Raw genomic sequence first — 23,225 nt, 5'->3', positions numbered from 1 at the left:
ACAAACACGGCATATATATACTATAAACAAATACTGATGCAAATGCAAGTAAATAGTTGGAATGCGAGTCTCGACAGGTAATTAAATCTTTCGAGCCACAGAAAATGCAATTGTCGGGACGATGACTCACAGGTTAAAGATGTATGAATTGTCTCAAGGCAGGATAGTTAGCAAGATTTCACAAGCTCAGGCCAAATACTGAGAACGATATGCAGTATAGCAAGAACTCAACGTTGAGGCCGTCCTCGTGCAGAACTTGGCTATCAGTTTCTGTCCGGTGATTATGCATTGCCGTGTGTCTTGAAGGCCACCTTTGCAGGACACTGACCCAAAGATCGGAAGCTGAGCGGGCTTGACTGCTGACATTTTCCCCGATCAGCATTGCATCGACCTCCTCAGAATTTAAACACAGGACATGACCGACACATTATCCTTCATCATCCAGTACTTTCACGGACCAGAAAAGCTATGAGATCTTCTTCGGAGCCTTCAACATGTCATCGATGAAGATGAACATCTGGTCAAGGCCTCCCCATACCCCCACTACCTGCCTTCAGACAACCACACAACATCAAGCAGACAATTGTTGCAGCAAACGACCCAGCCTTCAGGAAAATAGCGCTCTGGACACCAGACACAACCTCTGTAGGACGTGCCGGATCATCGACATGGATATCACCATCACAAATGAGGACACTATCCAGCAGACACACGATATATACTCATGTCACTCGGCCAATGTGGTCTACCTTATGCACTGCAGGAAAGGATGTCCCGAGGTGTGGTACGTTGGTGAAACAATGCAGACGCTACGGCATTGTATAAATAGGTGCCGCAGGACAATCACCAGGCAGGAGTGTCCCCTTTCTGTCGGAGAACAGGTCAGCAGTCAGAGGCATTGAGCCCCTGATCATTGGGTCAGCGTTCGCCAAGGCAGCTTTCAAGACACATGACAACACCAAATCACTGAGCAGAGACCGATAGCCAAGTTCCACATGTGTGAGGATGGTTTCAACCCAGATCTTGGGTTCATGTCACATTACATTTAAACCCCAACATTTGGCCTGAGCTTGCAAAATTTTACTAATTGTCATGGTTTGAGACAATGCATACCTCTTTAACCTGTGATTATCTCACCCTCCATTCGCATTATCTGTAACTGGAAAGACTTGATTACCTGCAAAGACTTGAATTGCAACCAATATCTTGCAATTCTATCAATCGATATAGGCCCTGTTTGTGAACTCTCCATTCATCTGATGAAGGAGCAGTGCGCCAAAAGTTCATGCTACCAGATACAGCTGTTGGACTTTAACTTGGTGTTGGGAGACTTGTTTCTGTGATGACTCCAGTCCAGTGCCGGCACCTCTACATCATGGCTATCACCAACAGCACAAACCATCGGTTCAAAGTGGAGAGGATCTTCAACGATATCACCCACGTCAACACAGACATCATATTCCTACAAAATGCAAGAAAGCAAACAAGGTCCCAAAAGGATACAGATCACGAACTCAGTCAACACGGCCTACAATACAAATTATGTCTAGAGACGTTGCCGTTACACCTCTCTCACACTCCTCAATCACCTTGTACATTACTATACAGCGGATGTCACAGCCTTGAAACTAAAATAGAGACAATATTCTGAATTTGTCCTCAGGACACAGCAGACCAGAAATTAGAGGCCACCAAGCAGACAGGACAACAAAACTACACCATCTACATGAACAACAAGAAGTTGAAACTTGAGAAACTCAATATTCCCACCAGCAGCAACCAAGTCTTCCTCGTACCACAGTAGAAAACCATACCAATACAGTGAAGTCCATTGTCAACTTGCCGGACTACACCCTTCAACCCGATGAAGTCGAAGTTCTCAGTCGAAGACCCATTTCTGCCCCATTACCAAAATGGACCCATTGGTCATGCGGCAGAAGGAGAGAAAAACATCAGTCAAATGAGGCTCAGGCAGCCCTTCGACAAGCCCCTTGAGGATAACAGCCAACCCAATGAGACAACCAGATTATCTCAGCTGATGAAGGAGGAGCCCTCCAAAAGCCACGATCACAAATAAAACTGCTGGACTTTAAGCTGGTTTAGCAATCAAATATCTGTTTGACTGAAACAGTCGTTTAGTAATCCCGCCTCTGATTGGCTGAGGCGGTCGCTGTACATTCCAGTTTCTTGCATGATGATGCAGTCAATTATGGAATTAGTCTCTGATTGGTTGAGGTGTCTGTTCAGCCAACTAGTCCCTTATTGGCCGAAGCAGTCATTTAGCGATCTAACCTCTGATTGGCTGAGGTTGTCATTTAGCAATCCCGTCTCTGATTGGCTCTGGCGGTTGTTAGAAATCAAGCCTTTGATTGTCTGAGATGGTAAGTTATTGACCCAGACTATTATTGGCTGAGGACGTCAGTTAATCATCCCGGGCTTATTGGATGTCACTCAGTTTTGTCTCTTCATTAAATTTGTAATTGCTATAACCGGATATTTCACCGCGATTCTGATCTGCTCCCTGAATTTGGATTGAGTCACTGCATAAATAAATGTGTTTGTGCAGCAATTTAAATCCCGCGGGATAAATCCAACTATTTGGAATGTATATTCAGGAATAGTGAGATACATTAATCTTCTCACATCTACATAGAAAAATTTCACAACATAAACCGACCAGAGCAGAATGAAAGCTCCGGATATGCTAAAGAGTAAAATCATTGACTTCCTTCTGCTTTCCATTTCGGGGTCTCTGCGATTATCTCGTTTACTTCGAGCCCTCAGACCCTTCTGCACTCGACTGGTCATTAAAATGTGACTGACTGTTAGAGCATTAATCAACAAGATTAAACTGAACGGGAGCAGTGGGGTTAAAACCTGATTAAACCAGTTAAAACCAATCCACCCGGGATCAGTCCAAACACTTGGCTTGGCATTACAGCCCCACTCGGCATTGTCGATTATCAGTTGAGGTTCAGATACAAAATAGAAGGGAATGTTTTTCACAGAGAGCAGGATGCCAGTTGTTGCCAGAACCACAGCTGCAGTTTTCCCAGTGCAATATTTAGTTTTCATTTTTTGGCAGCGAATGGCCACAAATCGATCAAAGGAGAAAGTGACAGTGAACCAGACAGAACAGTCTGCAGTTGAAGTCTCCAGGACAGCTTTAACCCGACATACAGATGTGAGGGACAGGAAATTCAGGGGGAAATAATAATTATTTATGTAGTTGAGGATGGGGTTTATGATGATGAACAGTAGATCCACCACTGCCATGGCCACCAGGTAGCGAGTGGTGCAGGTGGAGAGGCCACACTTTCCCCGACTCAGGATCACAATTCCCAGTACATTAACTGTCAGAGAAAAAAAAAACAAGGGATAAGAACCTGAAAATTAGTGACAAAAAATCTGAATATTTCCTCATCTCTGAACCGACAATAAGGAGAAGATTTCAGCATCAATCTAACGGGCAGGAGTTCCCTATGTGGTGCTGTTGTTCGAGGAGTTCAGTTCAAGATTAGCATTGCAGACTGGTAACAGCCAATACACCATTCCTGGTTAATCGGGGCAGGGGATCAGAAATCTGTGAACTACACTTCTATCAATTTGATGGAGCATGTCTGCAAATTATGATCAGACAAATATTACCGAGAGGTTGGATTTCTCATCTGATCTGTGTTACAGGATTAGCTGACACAGGGCGGGTTTTCTAATTAGACCCAAAATGGACAGAAGTATGTCAGAGATTGGCAATACAATCTGCCATCTGTTCCTACACCCAATTGTAAAAGACCACAGCAGATTGAACACTTCTTTAGACGGGTCAGCTGATTGATTTTGATGTCACTTCAGGATTGTTCGTTCCCTTCTCAAATCTCTTCCTCAATCTGTTATTTCTCCCCAGCTTTTTCTGATTCTAGTTTCCAGATTCCTTGTTCTGGTTGTCTTTCTTTCCATTCTTGTCTCCCTGTCTCTACATCTCCCCTACTTCTTTCCTAATCTTACTCTTGCCATCCTATTCCTTTCTCCTTTTGCAGTTTTCTTCCCCGATCTCCAGGTTTCTGTCCCATCCAACCTCTTTCCATTCTTAACGCGCAGTCTATCTTTTTCCCCGTATTTATCCATCAACCTTCGAATATTTCTGGCTCACTTTCCCCATATCTATTCTGTCTCTCTCCAACATCTCTCTCTCCTACTGTTTAAAATAGAATCAAAGAAGATAGTAACGGGGGAGGCCATTTGGCCCTTCGAGCCTGCTCCGCTATTAATCACAATCATGGCTGATCATCCAACTCAATAGCCTAGTGCTGCTTTCTTCCCAAAAATTTCCATCCCATTCAGCCCAAATGCTATATCTAGTCGCTTTTTTAATACACTACACATTTTGACATCAAGTGCTTCCTGCAGTAATGAATTTCACAATCTCCCAACTGCTTGGGTGAAGAAATGGCTCCACATCCCGGTCTTAAACGGTTTACCCTGTTTCCTCAGACTGTTACCCCTGGTTCTGGACATTCTCACCATCGGAAACATCTGTTCTCGCGCTGTTAGAATTTAATAAGTCTATGAAATGGTATCAATGGGTGATATTCTGGGCGCTATTCTGATTGGCGATTGGTGTCTAGTGGAGTGCCGCAGGGATCGGTGCTGGGGCATCAGCTATTTACCATTTATATAGATGATCTGGAGGAGGGGGCTGAGTGTAGGATGATGAAATTTGTTGATGATACGAAGATGAGTGGTAAAGCAAATTGCATGGAGGGTGTGGAAAGTCTGCAGAGGGAGCTGCATAGGCTGAGCAAGTGGGTGAGAACCTGGCAGATGGAGTATAATGTTAGCAAGTGTGAGGTTATCCACTTTGGCAGAAATAATAGTCGGAGGGATTACTATTTACAGGGTGAAAAGCTGCAGCATGCTACAGTGCAGAGGGACCTGGGGGTCCTTGTGCATGAGTCGCAAAAACCCAGTCTGCAGGTGCAGCAGGTGATCAAGAAGGCGAACGGAATGTTGGCCTTTATAGCGAGGGGGATAGAACATAAAAGCAGGGAGGTCTTGCTGCAACTGTACAGGGCACTGGTGAGGCCGCAGCTGGAGTATTGTGTGCAGTTTTGGTCGCCGCACTTGCGCAAGGATATTTTGGCCTTGGAGGGAGTGCAGAGGAGGTTTACTAGGCTGATACCGGAGATGAGGGGGTTGGACTATGAAGAGAGACTAAATGGACTGGGTCTGTATTCGTTGGATTTTAGAAGGGTGAGGGGGGATCTCATAGGGTCGTATAAGATAATGAAAGGGATGGATAGGGTAGATGTAGAGAGATTTTTCTCACTTAGAAAGGACAGCAGGACTAGAGGGCACAGCCTCAAGATAAGGCGGGGGGGGGGGGGGTGGGGGCCGCAGTTTAGATCGGAGTTGAGGAGGAACTTTTTCACTCAAAGAGTTGTGAATCTCTGGAATTCTCTGCCCGTTGAAGTGGTGGAGGCTACCTCGCTGAATATATTTAAGTCACGGGTAGATAGGTTTCTGATAGACAGGGGAATTAAGGGTTATGGGGAGAAAGTGGGAAAGTGGAACTGATTCACTTCAGATCAGCCATGATCTTATTGAATGGTGGGGCAGGATCGAAGGGCTAGATGGCCTACTCCTGCTCCTTTTTCTTATGTTCTTTTGTAAATCCCACTCATTCACCTGAATTTCAGCGAAAACAATCCGAAGCTAACCAATCTCTCCTCATAGATCAGTTCTGCCACCCTGGAATTAGCTTAGTAAACGTCGCTGTACTTCCTCGAGAGCAAGAACATCCTTCCTCTGAAAACGAGACAAAAACTGCACACAATATTGCAATTGTGCCTCACCAAGCCACATTGTAACACACATTCCTGCTTCTCTACTTCGAAGCTTCTCGCCATGAAGGCCCATATACAATTTGCCTTCCATACTGTTTGCTGCACCTGCATGGTTACATTCAGCGATTGGTCCACATGGATACCCAGGATCCATTGTACATTCCTGTGTCCCAATTTACAGCCATTCAGGCAGTAATCTGTCTTCTTGTTTTAATTTCCGAAATGAATAACCTCACATTTATCCAAATTATACTGCATCTGTCATTAATTTACCCACTCACCCAACCTATCCACAACATGCTGATGGACCTCTGCATCCTCGTCACTCTTCTCCCTTCCACCCAATGTGGTATCAACTGCAAGCTTTGAGATGTTGTATTTTGTATTTATATTTTGATCAATCGTCAAATAAGTGATATATGTTATGAATAGCTAAGGCCTCAGCAATGATCCATCTAGCACCACACCACCTACTGCCTGCCAATTTCCAAAGAACCAATTAATTCCTACTCTTTGTTTCATCATTGCCAACGAGTTTTCTAACCATCTCAATCCAACTCCCCCAATCCTATGTGATTTAATCTTGCAGGATAATTTCTTATAGGGGACTTTGGCAAATGCTTTCTGAAAGTCCAAGTATACCACTTGGACTGGCTCCCCCTGGTCAACCCTCCTCGCAATATATTTAAAGACATTTCTCCCCATCTCTCTCTATTTGTCTCAATTCCTGTTCATCTCGCCCAGCATCTAACACTCTGTGTCACACACACACACACACACACACATACACACACACACACATACACGTGCTCTCTCTCTCTCTCTGTCACACACACACACACACACACACACACACACACACACACACACACACGCATGCGCGTGCTTTCTCTCTCTCTCTCTCACACACACACACACACACACACACACACACACACTCGCACACAGTATGACAACATACTGTGTAAATTCCTTTGGTAGTTTGTTTTAAAATAAGCCCCCCCCCCCCACCCCGTGCTTATTAATGTATTAATTTGTTTGTTTATTTATACATTGATTGATGTCTGTAAATCAACAATCCCAGAGGGTTGTTGCTGATGCTTTTCTTCAGAGACTGGCAGCTGGGCAATAACCCCAACCTGGAGACCCCAGATCCTGCGTCACTTCTCAGCCCCTCGCAGCAATTTGATTTGTGGTTATTGGCAAAGATGGTCAGAAATATTGCATCACTCCTTTGAAACCAGAGGGCATGAGAGGCAGGGAAAGTTGCAAAGATATGGACAGTTAGGAGTACTTAGAAGGAGGATAGAAGGAGAGGTTGTGCGTGGGTTGATGCGGGGTCACGACCTAGATAAGAACATCCATCTTCACAATTACAGAGAGTGAGCAGAAGGTGAAAAAGGAAGAATGTAGGTGAAACAGAGGGAGGAGGAAGCCAAAGGTCAAAATAGAGATGGTGAGGGAGGAAGAGAACATGAGGTAGAGACAAGATGTGAAAGCCTCCAGAGTATAGTCACTAGATGCAACTCCAATCACACCCTTTCAGATAGTCTGAAATTGTGGAGAAAATTCCTGGGAGAATGATTTTAGAAGTGCCAGGAAGGAATCTGCAGCCCCATCCCAAACTGAGAGAGGGAGTTGAGTAGCTTCTGGACGCTGAGAGTGGGACAGGAGATGGGGCTTGGGGAGGACGAACATTTTATTTAGTTTTCGAAGATTCTGTTTGTAGATCGCTATCTTTTTCCATTTCAAATTTCTGCCTGATTTGAAGAAATGGAGGAAATGGGACAGTAAGGAGACAAAAATGAGAGAGGTATAGAACGATAGAATCATACAGCGCAGGAGCACTTTGGCCAAATGTGTCTGCACCTGCACGCGATAAACAGTTAAAATCACATCTAACCCCATCTGCCAGCACTTGGCCCATAGCACGGAAGTGTGAAGTGTTCATCCAGATACTTCTTTTAAAGTTTGCGAATCAAATCACTTCTACCCATCTCCAATGCAGGGCATTCGATACTGTCACTGCCTACTGGGTTAAAAAAAAAACTTCACAACCCTCCTTACCCTCACCTTAAACCTTGTACCCTGTGACTGACCATCCAACTGAGGGGAACAACTCTTTCTTCTCCACTCTGTCCCTCTGTCCCACAATGTTGGACAACACGATCAGATTGCACCTCAGTCATTTCTGTTCCAACAAAAACAACCCAAGCCTATCCAGTTTTTTTTCCAAAACATTGATATTCCATACCAGGCAGCATCCTGGTGAATCTCCTCTGCATAAGAACATGAGAAATAGGAGCAGGGGTAGGCCATCTGGACCCTTGAGCCTGCTCCATAATTCAATAAGATCATGGTTGATCTTTTCATGGACTCAGCTCCACTTACCCGCCCGCTCACCATAACCCTTAATTCCTTTACCTGTCTAAAATGTGTCTATTCTTGCCTTAAAAACTTTCAGTGAGGTGGCCTCAACTGCTTCACTGGGCAGGAATTCTGCAGATTCTCAAATCTTTGTGTGAAAAGTTGCTCCTCAACACATTCCTAAGTCTGCTTCACCTTATTTTGAGGTTATGCCCCCTAGTTCTAGTTTCATCCGCCAGTGGAAACAATTTCCTTGCTTCCATATTATCTATTCTCTTCATATTCCTATATGTTTCGATAAGATCACCTCTCATTCTTCTGAATTCCAGTAAGTATAGCCCAGTCTCTCCTCATAAGCCAAACCTCTCAACTCCGCAATCAACCCAGTGAATCTCCTCTGCACCCTCTCCAGAGCCAGTATATCCTTTGCCAGTACATCCACCTCGTGCAATCACCTCCCTCCGATAAAGTAGCGACCGGAAGTGCGCATGACACTGTAGTTGTGGCCTCACTAATTTTCTATTCAACTCCAACGTGACTTCTCCGCTTTGGTAATGTATGTCACAAGTGACAATGGTAAGTGCTCCATACTTTTTCACCGCCCGACTAAAATGCTGTTCTGCTTTCAGCGATCTGTGAATACCCACGTCAAGGTTCCTTTGTTCCACTGAACTTCCTCGTATGCTACCATACATTTTGTACTTCCTTGTTAAATTACTCATTTCAAATTCTATCATCTCACACTTTTCAGGGCGATATACCACCTGCCACTGATCTGCATATTTGAGCATTCCATCTATATCTTTTTGTAGCCCAATGCACAGCGCACTCTATTAGGCACTCTTCCATTTTTTGTTGTTATCAGCAAAATTACTAATCATACCCGCGACAGATTCATCATTGTGATATTTGTATTATTTCCGATAAATAGGGGGCCAGCACAGATTTCTATTGTATACCACTTGTCCCTGGCTTGCAGTTAGTAAAACAGTTCTTTATCATCACCCTCTGCTTCGAAAACTGGGTCAATGTTGAATACATTTTATCAAATTACCTAGTATCCTATGTGAATTAACATCCTTTACACGTCTCCCACACAGGACCTTGCCAATGCTTTGCTGCAATCCATATAAACCACTTAGTTTCTTCTGGCATCTTTCTGAACGCAGACTGGCCTCCGCTGCAACGTTGACCATACTTGGAATAAAAATAATTACAGATGCAATCACACCCCTCCAAAAAAAAAAGTAGCGACCAGAAGTGCACACGACACTATAGTTCTGACCTCACTAATGTTCTATAGACAGGGCATTGCAGATTGTAAATGCGTGGATACATAATGTCATAAATAGCTGGATACTTAGATCAAATATTCCACTGCGCTAATAGTACAATTCAACACTGATAAATAGACACGGTAATATTTATTCACTGGTGTCAATTATTGCACTCCGGTTAGTGATCCACATGCAAAATTTGAATTTATTCTTACTTCTATAAAATTCAGAGCGATCGCCTTCACTGAGATCCAATCTCTAAATTTACAAAATAAAATTAAATAAAATAATTTCATTGATCAGTGAGCCCGTGATTTTTATTTGTTCTTGACAATACTTAAAATCATAGAGATAATACAAGACATTTGATTTAAATGTATTTCGTCATTCACCTGGCGCATTTATGGCAGTGAACAGAAGATCATCATGAGACATTTTCATTCAGAATTTAAAATCAGAAAGCCGTTCATACACAGATTGACGCAACTTAACTGGTTATAGTTACTTACCAGGAACACCAATAATTGGGCAAATTATTTTCGTAGCTTTCTGAATTGGATAGATCATTCTCAGTGTGCAGTAATGAGTCCCTTTGTACTGCTCGCAGTCCCTCTGTCTTAAACTGTGAGGTTTTCCATTCCCAAAGCTTTTAATTTATACACTATATAATCACCTGAGGGACATTGAGAAAGAACAATCGTTTGAAGTTTTTCTTAATACATGAACAAACAGATTACAACATTTAGTTCAGTGATGGAAAATATTTATTTGTTAATTGACTGACCTCGTTCAAAACATTGGATTCTATTGATCACATTTTTCAACGAATAATACGTATCTACTCAAACGCCATCAGGCCCATCTCTGGGTCTCGGCTTGTTACATCAGCCTGCTCTCCTTTCAGCCATTTCTCAGTGATTACAATATAATATCTGCACTTGCTAATCAGCGATCCAAGTTTATCTGCCTTACCAGACTGGCTCATTGATTACATTAAATGAATTTTAGCCTTCTGATCTGCCATGTGCCTGACCCTGCCCATGCTTTCCCGTCTGATGCACAGCCCACTTTTCCTTGAATACTGGACTGGACTTCCCTCCAAGCTTTTCATCTGGCCTGTGCACTACCCAGCTGCCTAATTTGTTCCAAAAACTATGGAGGAGCCTTAGACAACCTGCTCCTGATTCTGATTTCCCTGATTTTGTAAGCTGATCCTGATCAATTCTACAGCTTTTGACAAAGAGGAATATTAAACATCATTCAGCAGTAGAAGCAGTTAACTTGTCTCTCAGATTGAAGGGAGCCATATATGAATATCCGATTCTCAGTTTCTCAGAATGCCGCATACAACAATTTTCTAAAACTCTGATCATCAACCACAAAGTGCTGAGTGCCAACCACCCATGCATTAACCAGAGCCTATCCTTTGGAATCGTGTAATAAGAGCATAAGACCCTAAGACATATAAATAGAATTAGGCCCATCGATTCTGCTCCACCATTCAATCGTAGCTGATATTTTCCTGCCTTTTCCACATACCCCTAATCCCTCTATCAATCAAGAACAGATCTATCTCTGTCTTAAAGGCACTTAGTCAAATATCAAGATACTTGGCACATGAAGTGGCACTTCAAGTGTACACCACATTAACCATGCTGGTGATGAAATATTCACCATCCTGGGATGCCAGCAGACACACCTACTGAAATATGAAAAGACAATAATCATGGTTGTTTAGGTCTTAGTTTTAACATACTGAAATTTTGTCCTTGCTGTTTCCATTGTACTCATTCAGTCTCATTTTTTTTCCATTTGTTCCCGCTCTCTGTCTCTATATTTTTGTGTCTCTCTGTCTCTGGTTGTTTCCTTCTGCCTCGCTTTTTGACTCATGTTTCCCCTTTGTCTCCCTCTACTCTCTTACTACAACCTCCAATCTTCCTCCGTCTCCCTTTCTCATTCACTGTATATCACCCTCGCCATTTTCCCCACTCGCTATCCCTATCTCTCTTGCTCTGTGAGAGTTTCTCTCTGTCTCGGTTCTTTCTCTCTGTCTGCCTGCTTCTTTCCCTGTACCTACTAGAAACTATTTCAACCACTGTTGCGCTCCATGTCTTGTGCTTTTCTCTCTCTCTGACAATCTCTCCCTCTCACTATCACTCTCACTGTTGCTAACACTGCTTTCTCTCTTTATCTGTCACTCTTTCTGTCTCTGTGAGACAGTTTTGTTTTTTTTCACAGTATGAATCCCCAACAGGAAGAGTCAGGGGTCTTGTGTTTGTAGTTTCCTCTGAGGGTGAATTGAGTTGAACAATTGTAGTATAGGATATTTCATTAGATCTTTTAGCTGCCCTCTGAAGTGAGTCTGTGTCACGGCATAAATGGCAGTGTTTGTACAGCAACTTGTGAGTTGTAGCATGAAGCCCAATTCCATAACAAAAAGATTTAACCATACTGACTGATAGCCCAAGCCATGCATACGAATCCATAGTGAATAAACCATTAATGTCGACCATAAGATGATGAAATTGGCTGAGATAACAAGCAGTAAAATGATGGATTTCCTTCGACTCTCCATCTCTGGGTCTCTGGGATTCTCCCCACTGCTGTGAGCCCGGAGTCTCCCACGGGCCCTGCTGCTCACTAAAATGTGCCTGACGGTGAGAGCATTGAGCAGCAGAATCAGCACGAATGGGACACACGGGGTTACAATGTTGTGGAGGAACTCAATTGTTCCCCAGATAGCAGATTTAGCAGCATCCAGTATAAAATCACAAAACCACGGGTTATTCGACAGCCAATATCTACTTCGTAACATAAAATACCAGAAAATGTTCTTTAAACAGCTCAGCACTGTCACTGTTCCCAGAACCACAGCCGCCGATTTCTCAGTGCAATATTTACTTCTCAGCTTGGGGCAGCAAATGGCCACAAATCGATCAAAGGTGAAAGTGACGGTGAACCAGACAGAACAGTCAGTGGCTGCATAAAGCAGGACGGCGTGAATGTTACACACGGGGAGCGACAGCAGGAAGGAAAACTGTTCCGGATATAGAATGGGAATCTGTCTCAATATCAAGTCGAGGATAATGACCAGCAGATCCCCCGCTGACATGGCCACCAGGTAACGAGTTATGCATCTGGACAGACCACAGTTTCTGCTCATCAGTGTCACAATTGTGATTATGTTCACTGTCAGGAAGGGAAATAAAGAATAAAATTAGATATGATTCATGGAAAGAAATTATCATTTAGACTGAGGATGGGTTAAACTGAAAGAAATATATATACACACACATAAAATCACTATTTAAAAAAAATCCAGCACGTCTTTTGCAGTGTGAGAGGAAAGTGGAACATCTGGAGGAAACCTCCACAGGCACAGGGAAAATGTCCAAACTCCACATCGACATTGACCAACTCTGGGATTGAATGTGTGTGCCTGATGCTGTGAGTCAGCAGTGCCAACCACTGTGCCATCGTGCTGCTCCATTGTAGCAACACAATGGTACTCATTTGGGAGAGAGCTTTCTGGGGAGTCTTAACATTGTCCCTTACTCAGCTACAGCTAAATAAGCTCTCTACTATGTGGAGGATTTGCAGCGTAAGAAGGCTGAGGGAGTGAACCCTGACAGAAAACCCGGATTGGAGTCCTGTAGGTGGTAATCCGTTGTCTCTCAGACAACTTAGTGACAAGTCCCGCAACAGAACTGGTACCAAACAGTGCTGGTTTGACCCTTGCCTCTGGACAATACTAACAGTTGGCAGAGGAAGATCCTGATGCCTTGATAAAACAGAATCTCTATTATATTTATACAAAACTGTACCCTGGAGAGGAGGCCACAACATTGTGGCCATCATTAATACGACACAGGAAGAAATAGTAATCTCACACTCGATTGGCACAGAGCACAAGTACTAGTGTTTGCTCTCACCAGTGGATGAAAACTTCAAGGTTCAGAGAATAGTTGTCGTCCATAATAGTCAATGCGATTGCTGCTGCCCCACTTTGATCCACTGGATCATCCCGTTCCATGAGTCCTCTCTCAGCAGGAAGATTGCCAATCTAGGCACCAGCTAAAAACTCAAAGGCCAGTACCAAAGGTAAAACCAAGCAGCCTGCCTTAATAACTGTCGCCTGGTAACTCTGACATTCGATATTATGAAATGCATCAAAAGGTTAGTCATGGCATGCATCAGTTCCGGCTTCTCTGATTGCCTGGATCCACTACAGTTCACCTACATCCACAAAAGGGCCACAAATGCCATCTCCCTGACCCTACAGTCAACCCTGTAACACCGACTTGTGTTTATCGACTGAGCCTGCAACACCATTATTCCTAAAAAAAACTCGTATCCAAAGTGTGTGATCTGGGTCTTGGCTTTTGCCTCTGCAATTTGATTCTGAACTTCCTGACGCGCAGACAGCAATAATTAAGGGCAGTCAACAACAGTCCTCCACAATCATCCTCAACTGCGCTGCTCCATAAAGCTGTGTCCTCGGCCCCTTGCTATACTCATACTCTGGTGGCTGTGGCCAAATTCCCCCACAACTCGATTTCCAAGTTCGCTGATGACACCTGCAGTGGGTCAGAACTGAAAAAAACGATGAGACCGAGAACAAGGAAGAGACAGAAAATCTGGGTGAATTGGGGCGACAACAATAATCTCTTCCTCAATGTCAACAAAGCAAATTGACTTTTGGAAGCATAGTGGAGCGCATGTCCCTATCTACATCAGTGGGATGAAGCTGAAATTGTCGAGAGCTTCAGGTTTTAGGGTCCAGATCACCAACAACCTTCCCTGCTTCCTCCATGATGACCCTATAATTAAAAAAAATCTACAAACGCCTCTATTTTCTCAGATGTTTATGGACACATGACATGTCAGCTGCGACTCTCACCAACTTTTACAGATGCTCCATAAAGAACATTCTAGCTTGGTATGAATGCCTCAAAGAGTGGTGAATACAGACCAGTCCATCACTCAAAAAAACTTTCCACTTATTGACCCTGCCTAAACTTCCCGTTGCCTCACAAAAGCAACCAAGCAAATTGAGGAATAGTGCACTACGGACATAAAATCTTCCCACTTGTTCCGTCAGAGAAAAAAAAGATTTAAAAATGTGTGAGAACATGTACCAACCAACTGATAGAATGCAGTATGTTGTGTCTGTATGGCACTTAAGCAACCACACTTTTCACTGTATCTCCAATATTATGAAATGCATCAAAAAAGATAGTCATGGTATGAATCAATTCCAGCCTCCAAATTGCCTTCATACGCTATAGTTCCCCTACCTCCCCAACAGGTCCACAGATACCATCTCCCTGGCCCCACAGTTTAATCTCTAACACTGTAACCGTGTACATAGAGGAGTGACTGCAGAATGTAACGTTGCAATCATAGCTAGTGTGAAATAAAAGATCATTTAATACGACGTGGGTCCATTAAAACATCTGATGGCAGCAGAGAAGAAGCTGTTCTTGAGTCAGCAGCATGGTGGTATAATGTTTAGCACTGCTGTCTCACGGGGCCTGAGTTTGATTCCCGGCTTGGATCACATATTTGTTACATGTGAAAATAATAAACCAAATCAAACCAAATCAAATCGGTCTTTCACATCTCAAGTGCCCTGGCCTTACCAATGAACTTATGCAGGGTGATGATATACACAGGACAGCTGTGATGGAGAATGAATTTACAAGACTCAGCGTTGACACTGGGGAGCTGTGAGAAACTGGACTGGCTCAAAGTGGATTCTTTCCAGAGAAACATCACACGTTCTTGGAATAGGATGAATCCCAACAGGTATTTTTATATCAACTTCCCTGCAATGTTAATGTTTGCATGCTTGTGACATTGATGAATAAATTTCAAATTTTATGAAATATGTTTTCTCTGTGAGATCTGCTGTGCACACATGATCAATAAAATGGATTCTGCGGCCCCGTGATGGAACAAAAAGAACAAAGAACAAAGAACAACCCAGCACGGGAAACAGGCCCTTCGGCCCAACGAGCCCGCGCCGCCGCATCACCCTACACCTATTCTGCCCTGCGTGTCTGCGATGGAACCCCTAACTTAGCCAGATTCAGGGGAGAATAGTGTCAATTTGGTAAACCAATCAGCCTAAAAGCACATCTTTGGAGTGTAGGTGGAAACCGGAGCACCTGGAGGAAAACCACGCAACCACAGGGAGAATGCGCAAACTCCCACAGACACAGGCCCAAATCCATGTATCTGCACAGCTGGCAGTGATAGTCACTGAGCTGTTGCAGCGCCCGTCTACTGGTCCAGGATCAAGCACACACACCGACATGAAGTACTAGGCCACTCCCAGAACCTCCAAGAGCAGCCCATGCACGACCCACCGTGTGCATGCCCCTCGTTTGACAACGAGGTGGACCGCCACCTGCGGAATAAAAAGACAAAAACGTTAACTCACATGTCTGCACTTCCGGTGACTTCCGAGGTTCTGACCTTATTTAATAGCCCCTACTATAACCCTCCATCCTCATCTCACTCATGTGTCTGTCTAACTGAACCTTAAACGAGTCCAACGTTCCTGCCTCCACCACCCTACTCAGTAGCGCGTTCCATTCCCCCAGAACTCTCTGCGAAAAGAACCTTCCTCTCACATCCAAATTATACCTCTCCCCCCTCACCCTTAAATCATGACCTCTCGTATTTGTACCCAGTCTATGGGGCAGCCTCTCACCATTGACTCTATCTATTCCCTTCGGTATCTTATATACCTCTATCATGTCCCCCCTCAACCTCCATCTTTCCAAGGAGAAAAGTCCCAGTTTCTCCAACCTTTCCTCGTAACCCAGCCCCTCCATGCCAGGCAACATCCTGGTAAACCTCCTCTGAACCTTCTCCAGAGCCTCCACGTCCTTCCGGTAGTAAGGTGACCAGAACTGGACGCAGTACTCCAAATGCGGTCTAACCAACGTTCTATACAACTGAAGCATTAGACAGCAGCTTTTATACTCTAAATGGGTAGGTGATTAGAAGTGAACTGGTGTTACATGTAAAATGTAACAGGAAAAAAAGGAAAAAATGATTCTGCCTTGATCTTTTTCTCATGAAGGAATAGTGTTTGAGGTCACATGTCTATGGAAAGTCACAGCACACAAAAAAAAATCCCAGCCATAGGCCCTCAGACAATTGTCAATTGTCAGTTGCTGAAAGAATTAATAACTGGATACAGAGATTCAACAGAAACATCAGGAGCAACAAACCCAGTACAGTAAAAAAACAAGAAAATCAATATAATTAAACAACCTTTTCTAGAGTTAGGAACTGAACACAGGGGATGGGACTTTACAGCCTCACACTTCCCAAAACTGCAAAATCCCACCCATATTCAACAGACATTCTAATGCTCCGTCCCGCGCCTGCTCCAATTCCCGTGGCAGTTGGACCGGTACAATTCCAGCCAGGGACTTACCTGGAACACCAATAATCGCCAGGAGGGGATAATAGAAGCATTGAATCATGTACAGTACAAATCGAATCCGATCAGCTGGCATTATCCACAAGTCATCTGTTGTAAACCAAGAAATCCAATAGGATAAACTCCTGTCCTTGGTTGGATCATTCCAATCCATTGTTCCCAGATTCTGATCCATTGTTGGAACATTCCAATCCATTGTTTTCAGATTCTGATCCATTGTTGGAACATTCCAATCCATTGTTTTCAGATTCTGATCCATTGTTGGAACATTCCAAACCATTGTTCCCAGATTCTGATCCATTGTTGGAACATTCCAAACCATTGTTCCCAGATTCTGATCCATTGTTGGAACATTCCAATTCATTGTTCCCAGATTTTGATCCTTTATTGGAACATTCCAACTTGTTGTTCCTCGTTTCTGATCTCTCTTCTCCCTTCCACTCTCTCCACAGCCGCTGATCTCTGTTAGTTTGGAGTTGTCGCTCCCGCTGACTCTATGGGACAACACATTGAACGGAATCCCTTATTAATGGAAGCGGGAAATCCCTCCAGGCACACTAATCGGATCCATGGAGACTCACATCAATTACAGTCACTAAACAAACAGCTTCACTTAACCCCCTTCAATCCAACATTATCTACACACAAAGTAGAACATTTCCAGCCTAGATGGGATGTTGAGGGTAAGGGAATTGGAAATAATGGGGGATCAGACTGAATGTTTTTTCAAAATTCTTTCTATATAACAGAAGCCTCTTTACTAGGGTTCATTTCGAGAGGACAAGAATACAAAGCAGGGACGAACTGCTGAGGTTTTAAAAGACTTTGGTCAGACCATATTCATTGTCTGCAATTTTGGGCCCCATACCTAAGGAAGGATCTGATGGCCTTGGAGAGGGTCCAGAAGAGGTTCACAAGAATGATCCGGGGAATAAAATACTTGATCCTTGAGCAGCAGCTGAGGACTCTGAGTCTGCAGTTGACAGAGATTGGAAGGATGAGGAATGGGATCTCATTGAATCCTACAGAATAATGAAAGGCCTAGATAGATTGCACAGAAAGAGTATGTTTCATTAGTACAAGTGACTAGGACACGAGGGCACAGCCTCAGAGGAAAGAGTTCTCCCTTTAGAACTGGGATGTGGAGATGTTGATATTGGACTGGGATGGGCACAGTGAGAAGTCGCACAATACCAGTTTTCCACTCACCTAATGAAGGAGTAGCATTCCAAAAGCTCCTGATTCCAAGTAAGCTTTTCAGATTTGAAGCTGCTGTTGTGAAAACTTCATGCTTTAGAAATGTGTTGAGGAGAAATTTCTTCAGTCAGATGGTGGTGAATCTGTGGAATTCATGGCTACATAAGATTGTGGAAGCCAGGTCCCTGAGTGTATTTGAGAAAGAGGTGGATAGGTTCTTGACTGGTAAAGGGACCGAAGGTTGTGGAGAAAAAAAATGGGAAAATGGGTTTGAGAAACTTACCAGCCATAATTGAATGGTGGAGCTGGCTCGATAGGCCGAATGGCCTATTCTGTTCCCATATCTTATTCTCTTAGGGTTATCATGGTTGTGGGTTTTAGATGTGGTTAGCATTAATCAGGATTGATACAGACTGCTGCATCCAGGCTGTAGGCGATCTTATGCACCGCTTATGCAGAGAATATCCTTAGTAAGAGACTGCACACAGGTCGATATCACGGCATTACGGACAGTACGGTGTTAGAGAGAGACCCCAGATAGAACTATCTCTCAGTGTCACGTACAGTACAATTTTCACATTGAAATATCTCTTCATGTTACACACAGAAGAACCTTATCAAGAGGCTTCACGTCGATCTTTCTCTTTATTTTCAATTGTGAGGTTGTACGGAGGCAAGAGTGAGTTGAGGACAGTGTTGGAGAAGGACACTGGAACACCTAAAGAGTCAGCGGCCACTTGAAGACAGTGTGAGAGGGGGACAGTGAGACAGCGGGGCACACAGGCAGCACATTGAGGAAAGTGTGAGAGGGGAACAATGGAACAGACAAACAGGACCTGAGGAGAGTGTGAGAGTGGGGCACTGGGACACTGGGGCAGACAGTCATCACCTTGAGGAGAGTGTGAGAGAGGTCACTGGGACACTGGGACAGAGAGTCATCACCTTGAGGAGAGTGTGAGAGGGGTGCACTGGGACACTGGGACAGCCAGTCATCACCTTGAGGAGAGTGTGAGAGGGGGGCACAGGGACACTGGGACAGCCAGTCACCACCTTGAGGAGAGTGTGAGAGAGGTCACCAGGACATTGGGACAGAGAGTCAGCACCTTGAGGAGAGTGTGAGGGGGGGGGGGGCACTGGGACACTGGGACAGACAGTCTGTACCTAGGGGAGAGTGTGAGAGAGGTCACTGAGACACTGGGACAGAGAGTCAGCACATTGAGGAGAGTGTGAGAGGGGGACACTGGGACACTGGGGCAAAGAGTCAGCAAATTGAGGAGAGTGTGAGAGAAGGACACTGGGACACTGGGACAAACAGTCAGCACGTTGAGCTGAGGATGAGAGGGGGACGCTGGGACAGAGTCAGCTCCTTGAGGAGAGATTGAAAGGGTGACATAGAGGATTCTAGCTACTGGTAGAGTTGTGCAGCACTGGGACCGAGGCTGACTGTTAATGTCCTGTGGTGCTGAGAATTTTCTTCAATATTGACTCCACAGTCAGGTGTAAGGGAACACAGCTCTTTATTCTGTCTGTTCACACCATACTCCAAACATTGACTACCCAATCTGGGAGGATGCCAACAGCTCGCCCCAGTCCTGAGATTGCATGACCTGTTCCCTGAAAGGAATGCCACAACGTATATACAATGTGCCTCCCCCGCAAGTAACAATCCCCACCCCCAATACATTTGCGAACAATTGAATATTTTTCTCTATCCACTTCAGACAGGCTTTGTGCAGAATCCACAGCATATTTCCAATACAATACAGCCCACAGTTCATTCCTGATCCTTATGTCTATCTCACATAGATCTGATCAGGGGGAGAGACAATCACTTGGGAGTTGCTGCCTGGGGACTGGAGTCAGTTTTAAAATCCTCTCTGGCGAGTGAGGCCTCGATGAACACTCCAACATTTGATCCTCTTCTGTCCCATCGTCAATAACAAATGTCGAGTTCCCCGTCCCCTCCATGAGTGGAGAAGCTGTTGATTCCAGGCCTCCCTGATCTCTTCCATAATAGAACAGAGAGTATAGAAGGCGGCAAGGATCAAACCTCAGGCAGGATTAAAATAGAAAGTTAGCAAGTATGAGAAGGGAACTGATCAATGCAGGACTGAGTGTGTTGTACCCAAATACGTGCAGTGTACTGAACAAGGTATATGGCATTGTTGCAGGCATTGAAATTGGCCTGTATGATGTTATGGGCATCACGGAGACGTGACAACAAGAGGGCCAGGGCTTTTATCTAAATACCCAAAGAAATATGTCCTCTCGGAAGGACAGGCAGATGAGCAAAGGAGGGGGTGTTGCATTGCCAGTGAGGAATGAAGCTAAACCGATAGCAAAAAGTGACATAGAATCAAAAGGAATAGAATCTCTGTCGGTGGAGTTGAGAAATCACAAATATAAAAAGCCCCTGAGTTCGGTACAAGCCCCTTCTAGCAGCAGTCAGTGTGTGGGCAGAGTCGGGAGGCACAGGTTAGTGTAGTGGCCATCACTAAGTCGAAGGTTCTGGGGAAAATGAAAGCTCTGAAGGTGAATAAATCATTTGGACCAAATGGATTACACCCCAGTGTTCTAAAAGAGATAGCTGAGGAAATTGTGCAGGCATTGATGGTGATCTTACAGGAATCAGTGGAGGGAGGGACAGTACCAGCAGACTGGAAAGTGGCTAATGTAACACCGTTGATTAAAAAAGGGAGGGAGGCAGCAGGTGGTAAATCATAGACCGGTTAACCTGACTTCGATCATTGGCAAGATTTTAGATTTCATTATTAAAGATGAGGTCGCAGAAGTGCTCATAAAGTAGGACTGAGTCCATACACTTTGTCAAGGGAGTGCATGTCGGACAAATCTGTTAAGAGTTCTTTGAGGAGGTAACAAGGAAGTTAGATAGGGGGAACAAGTGGGCCTGATTTATTTCGATTTCCAGAAGGCCATGGATAAGAAACTGCATCGGAGACTGTTAAATAAGTTAAGTGCCAACGGTGTTGAGAGCAAGATCCTGGCATGGATCGAGGATTGGCTGACTGGCAGAATACAGTAAAAAGTCTGACAACACCAGGTTTAAGTCCAACCGCTTTATTTGATAGTACACCCACGAGCTAGTGAGTGTAACTTAAACCTGGTGTTGTCAGACTTTTTAGTGTGTTTACCCCCGTCCAGCGCCAGCACATCCACATCATGACTGGCAGAAGGCAGAGAGTGGGGATGAAGGGATCTCTTTTCAGGGTGGCAGCCAGTGACTAGAGGTGTGCCTCAGGGGTTGGTGTTGGGAAGACAACTTTTCACAACACACATTAAAGATTTGGAAAAATGAAGTGAAGGTACTGTTGCTAAGTTTGCAGATGATACAAATACATGTAGAGTGACAGGGAGTATTGAGGAAGTTGGGTTGGAGGGCTGCAGAAGGACTTGGACAGGTTAGAGAGTGGGCAAAGAGGTGGCAGATGGAATACAATGAGGGAAAGTGTGAGATTATGCACTTTGGAAGGAGGAATGGAGGCATAGAGTTTTCTAAATGGGGAAATGCTTAGAAAATCAGATGCAGAAAGGGATTTGGGAGGCCATGTTCACGATTCTCTAAAGGTTAACCTGAAAGTTCAATCGGCAGTTAGAAAAGCAAATGGAATGCTGACATTTATGTCAATAGGGTTCATAGAAGGCTCGGGTCCACACCAGGCTCGGGCCCACACTAGGCTCAGGCCCGCACCAGGCTCGGGTCGCACCAGTTTCAGGCAGACTCAGGTTCAGACAGAGACGTGGTTCAGATTCAGACAAGGATCGGACTCAGACGAGGCTCAGAGTTACAGAACGTTCGAATGCAGACCATGTACAGACTCACCTCAGCTTCACAATGATAGAAACATTGAAATATGGTAAAAGCAGGAGTGGGCCATTCAGGCCTTTGAGCCTGCTCCGCCATTCAGTTTGATCATAGCTGATCATCAACTTCAATATCCTGATCATCCCTTCTTACCATATCACGTGATCACTTTAGCCCCAAGAGTTATCTATCATTTCTTCCTGAAATCACTAAAGGTTTCGGCCCCAGCGACTTTCTGTGGTACTGAAGTCAAAAGATTATCTGGTTGGAAAAAAATTCTCCTCATCTCTTTTCTAAAAGGTTGATGCTTATCCTCAAACTATGAATCTTAGTCCTCAACTTCCTGACCATCGGGGAGGTTCTTTCTGAATCTCCCCTGTCTAAACCTGATCCAATATTGCATGTTTCACCCTAATAAACTCCAATGAATAAAGTCCTAATCGACTTAGTCTCTCTTCATGTCACAGATTGTTATCTCAGGAATTGGTCTGGGAAACAGTCGCTGTACTCCCTCTAAAGCAAGGACATCCTTCCTCAGTTGCACACAGTATCGAAGTGTGGCCTCAGCAATGCCCTGTATAATGGCAGTTACACATCTCTATTCCTGTACTCAAATCTTCTCACTTGGAAGACCAGCATACCATTGGCCTTCATTACTGCCTGTTGTACATGCACGCTTACTTTCAGTCACTGATTCATGGAGACACCAAGGTCTCGCTGAGTATCTACTTCTCGGAATTTACACCCATTCAAATAATAATCGGTCTTCCTATTACTGTTGCAAAGTGATAACCTCACACCCATATTTCACTGCAACTGCTTTGCACATGCCCAAACATTGAGCCTGTTCAAATCACAGTGAAGCATGTCTGCACGTTTCTCATAGCTCACCCTCACCCATCTTTTATCATCTGTAAATTTGGGAATAATACATTTAGTTCCATATTCAGATTAATTAATATATAATGTGAACAGTTGGACTCCGGGCACAGATTCCTGCACCACCCCACTCGACACTGACTGCTAATCAGAAAAAAAACATTTATTTCCAACTCTTTGCTTTCTATCTGCTAACCAGAATTCTATCCATCTGAAAACATTGCCAGCAATCCCTGGTGCTTTCACTTTACATGGTAGTCTGTTATGTGAGACCTTCTCAAAAGCCTCAATAAACCGATCTGTTCACATCCTTTTCTGAACTGTAATGTCTGGGAGACACCTGCCTTCATTGGACCTGGTCGTAAGGGACACAAAACACA

The 23,225-nt window shown here is 44.2% G+C and overlaps 2 protein-coding genes across 2 annotated transcripts in view; both read right to left on the bottom strand.

Moving 5' to 3' along the window:
* LOC145362417 (uncharacterized) overlaps positions 1–23,225 on the bottom strand; it is a 1,142,232-nt gene that overhangs the window by 963,218 nt on the left and 155,789 nt on the right. The window lies entirely within an intron of this gene.
* On the bottom strand, positions 11,748–17,205 carry LOC145362301 (putative G-protein coupled receptor 139). The gene is made up of 2 exons (XM_080218383.1): positions 16,941–17,205; positions 11,748–12,676 (listed from the first exon to the last, which is right to left on the bottom strand). The coding sequence occupies exons 1-2, from the start codon at positions 17,203–17,205 to the stop codon at positions 11,748–11,750; spliced, it is 1,194 nt and encodes a 397-aa protein (XP_080074509.1).

Source organism: Carcharhinus amblyrhynchos, unplaced genomic scaffold, assembly GCF_965287045.1.
Source record: "Carcharhinus amblyrhynchos unplaced genomic scaffold, sCarAmb.v2.hapA scaffold_38, whole genome shotgun sequence".
Classification (NCBI taxonomy): Eukaryota; Metazoa; Chordata; class Chondrichthyes; order Carcharhiniformes; family Carcharhinidae; genus Carcharhinus; species Carcharhinus amblyrhynchos.
The sequence above is the reverse complement of the archived record's forward strand: the minus strand, read 5'-3'. Positions and strand labels throughout refer to the sequence as shown.

Excerpts from the sequence above, each read along its gene's own strand:
- LOC145362301 (XM_080218383.1), bottom strand. The coding sequence starts at position 17,205 with ATGGATCAGAATCTGAAAACAATGGATTGGAATGTTCCAACAATGGAT. Across the intron at positions 12,677-16,940 it reads GGCGATTATTGGTGTTCCAG|TGAACATAATCACAATTGTG; the intron begins GTAAGTCCCTGG and ends CCTTCCTGACAG.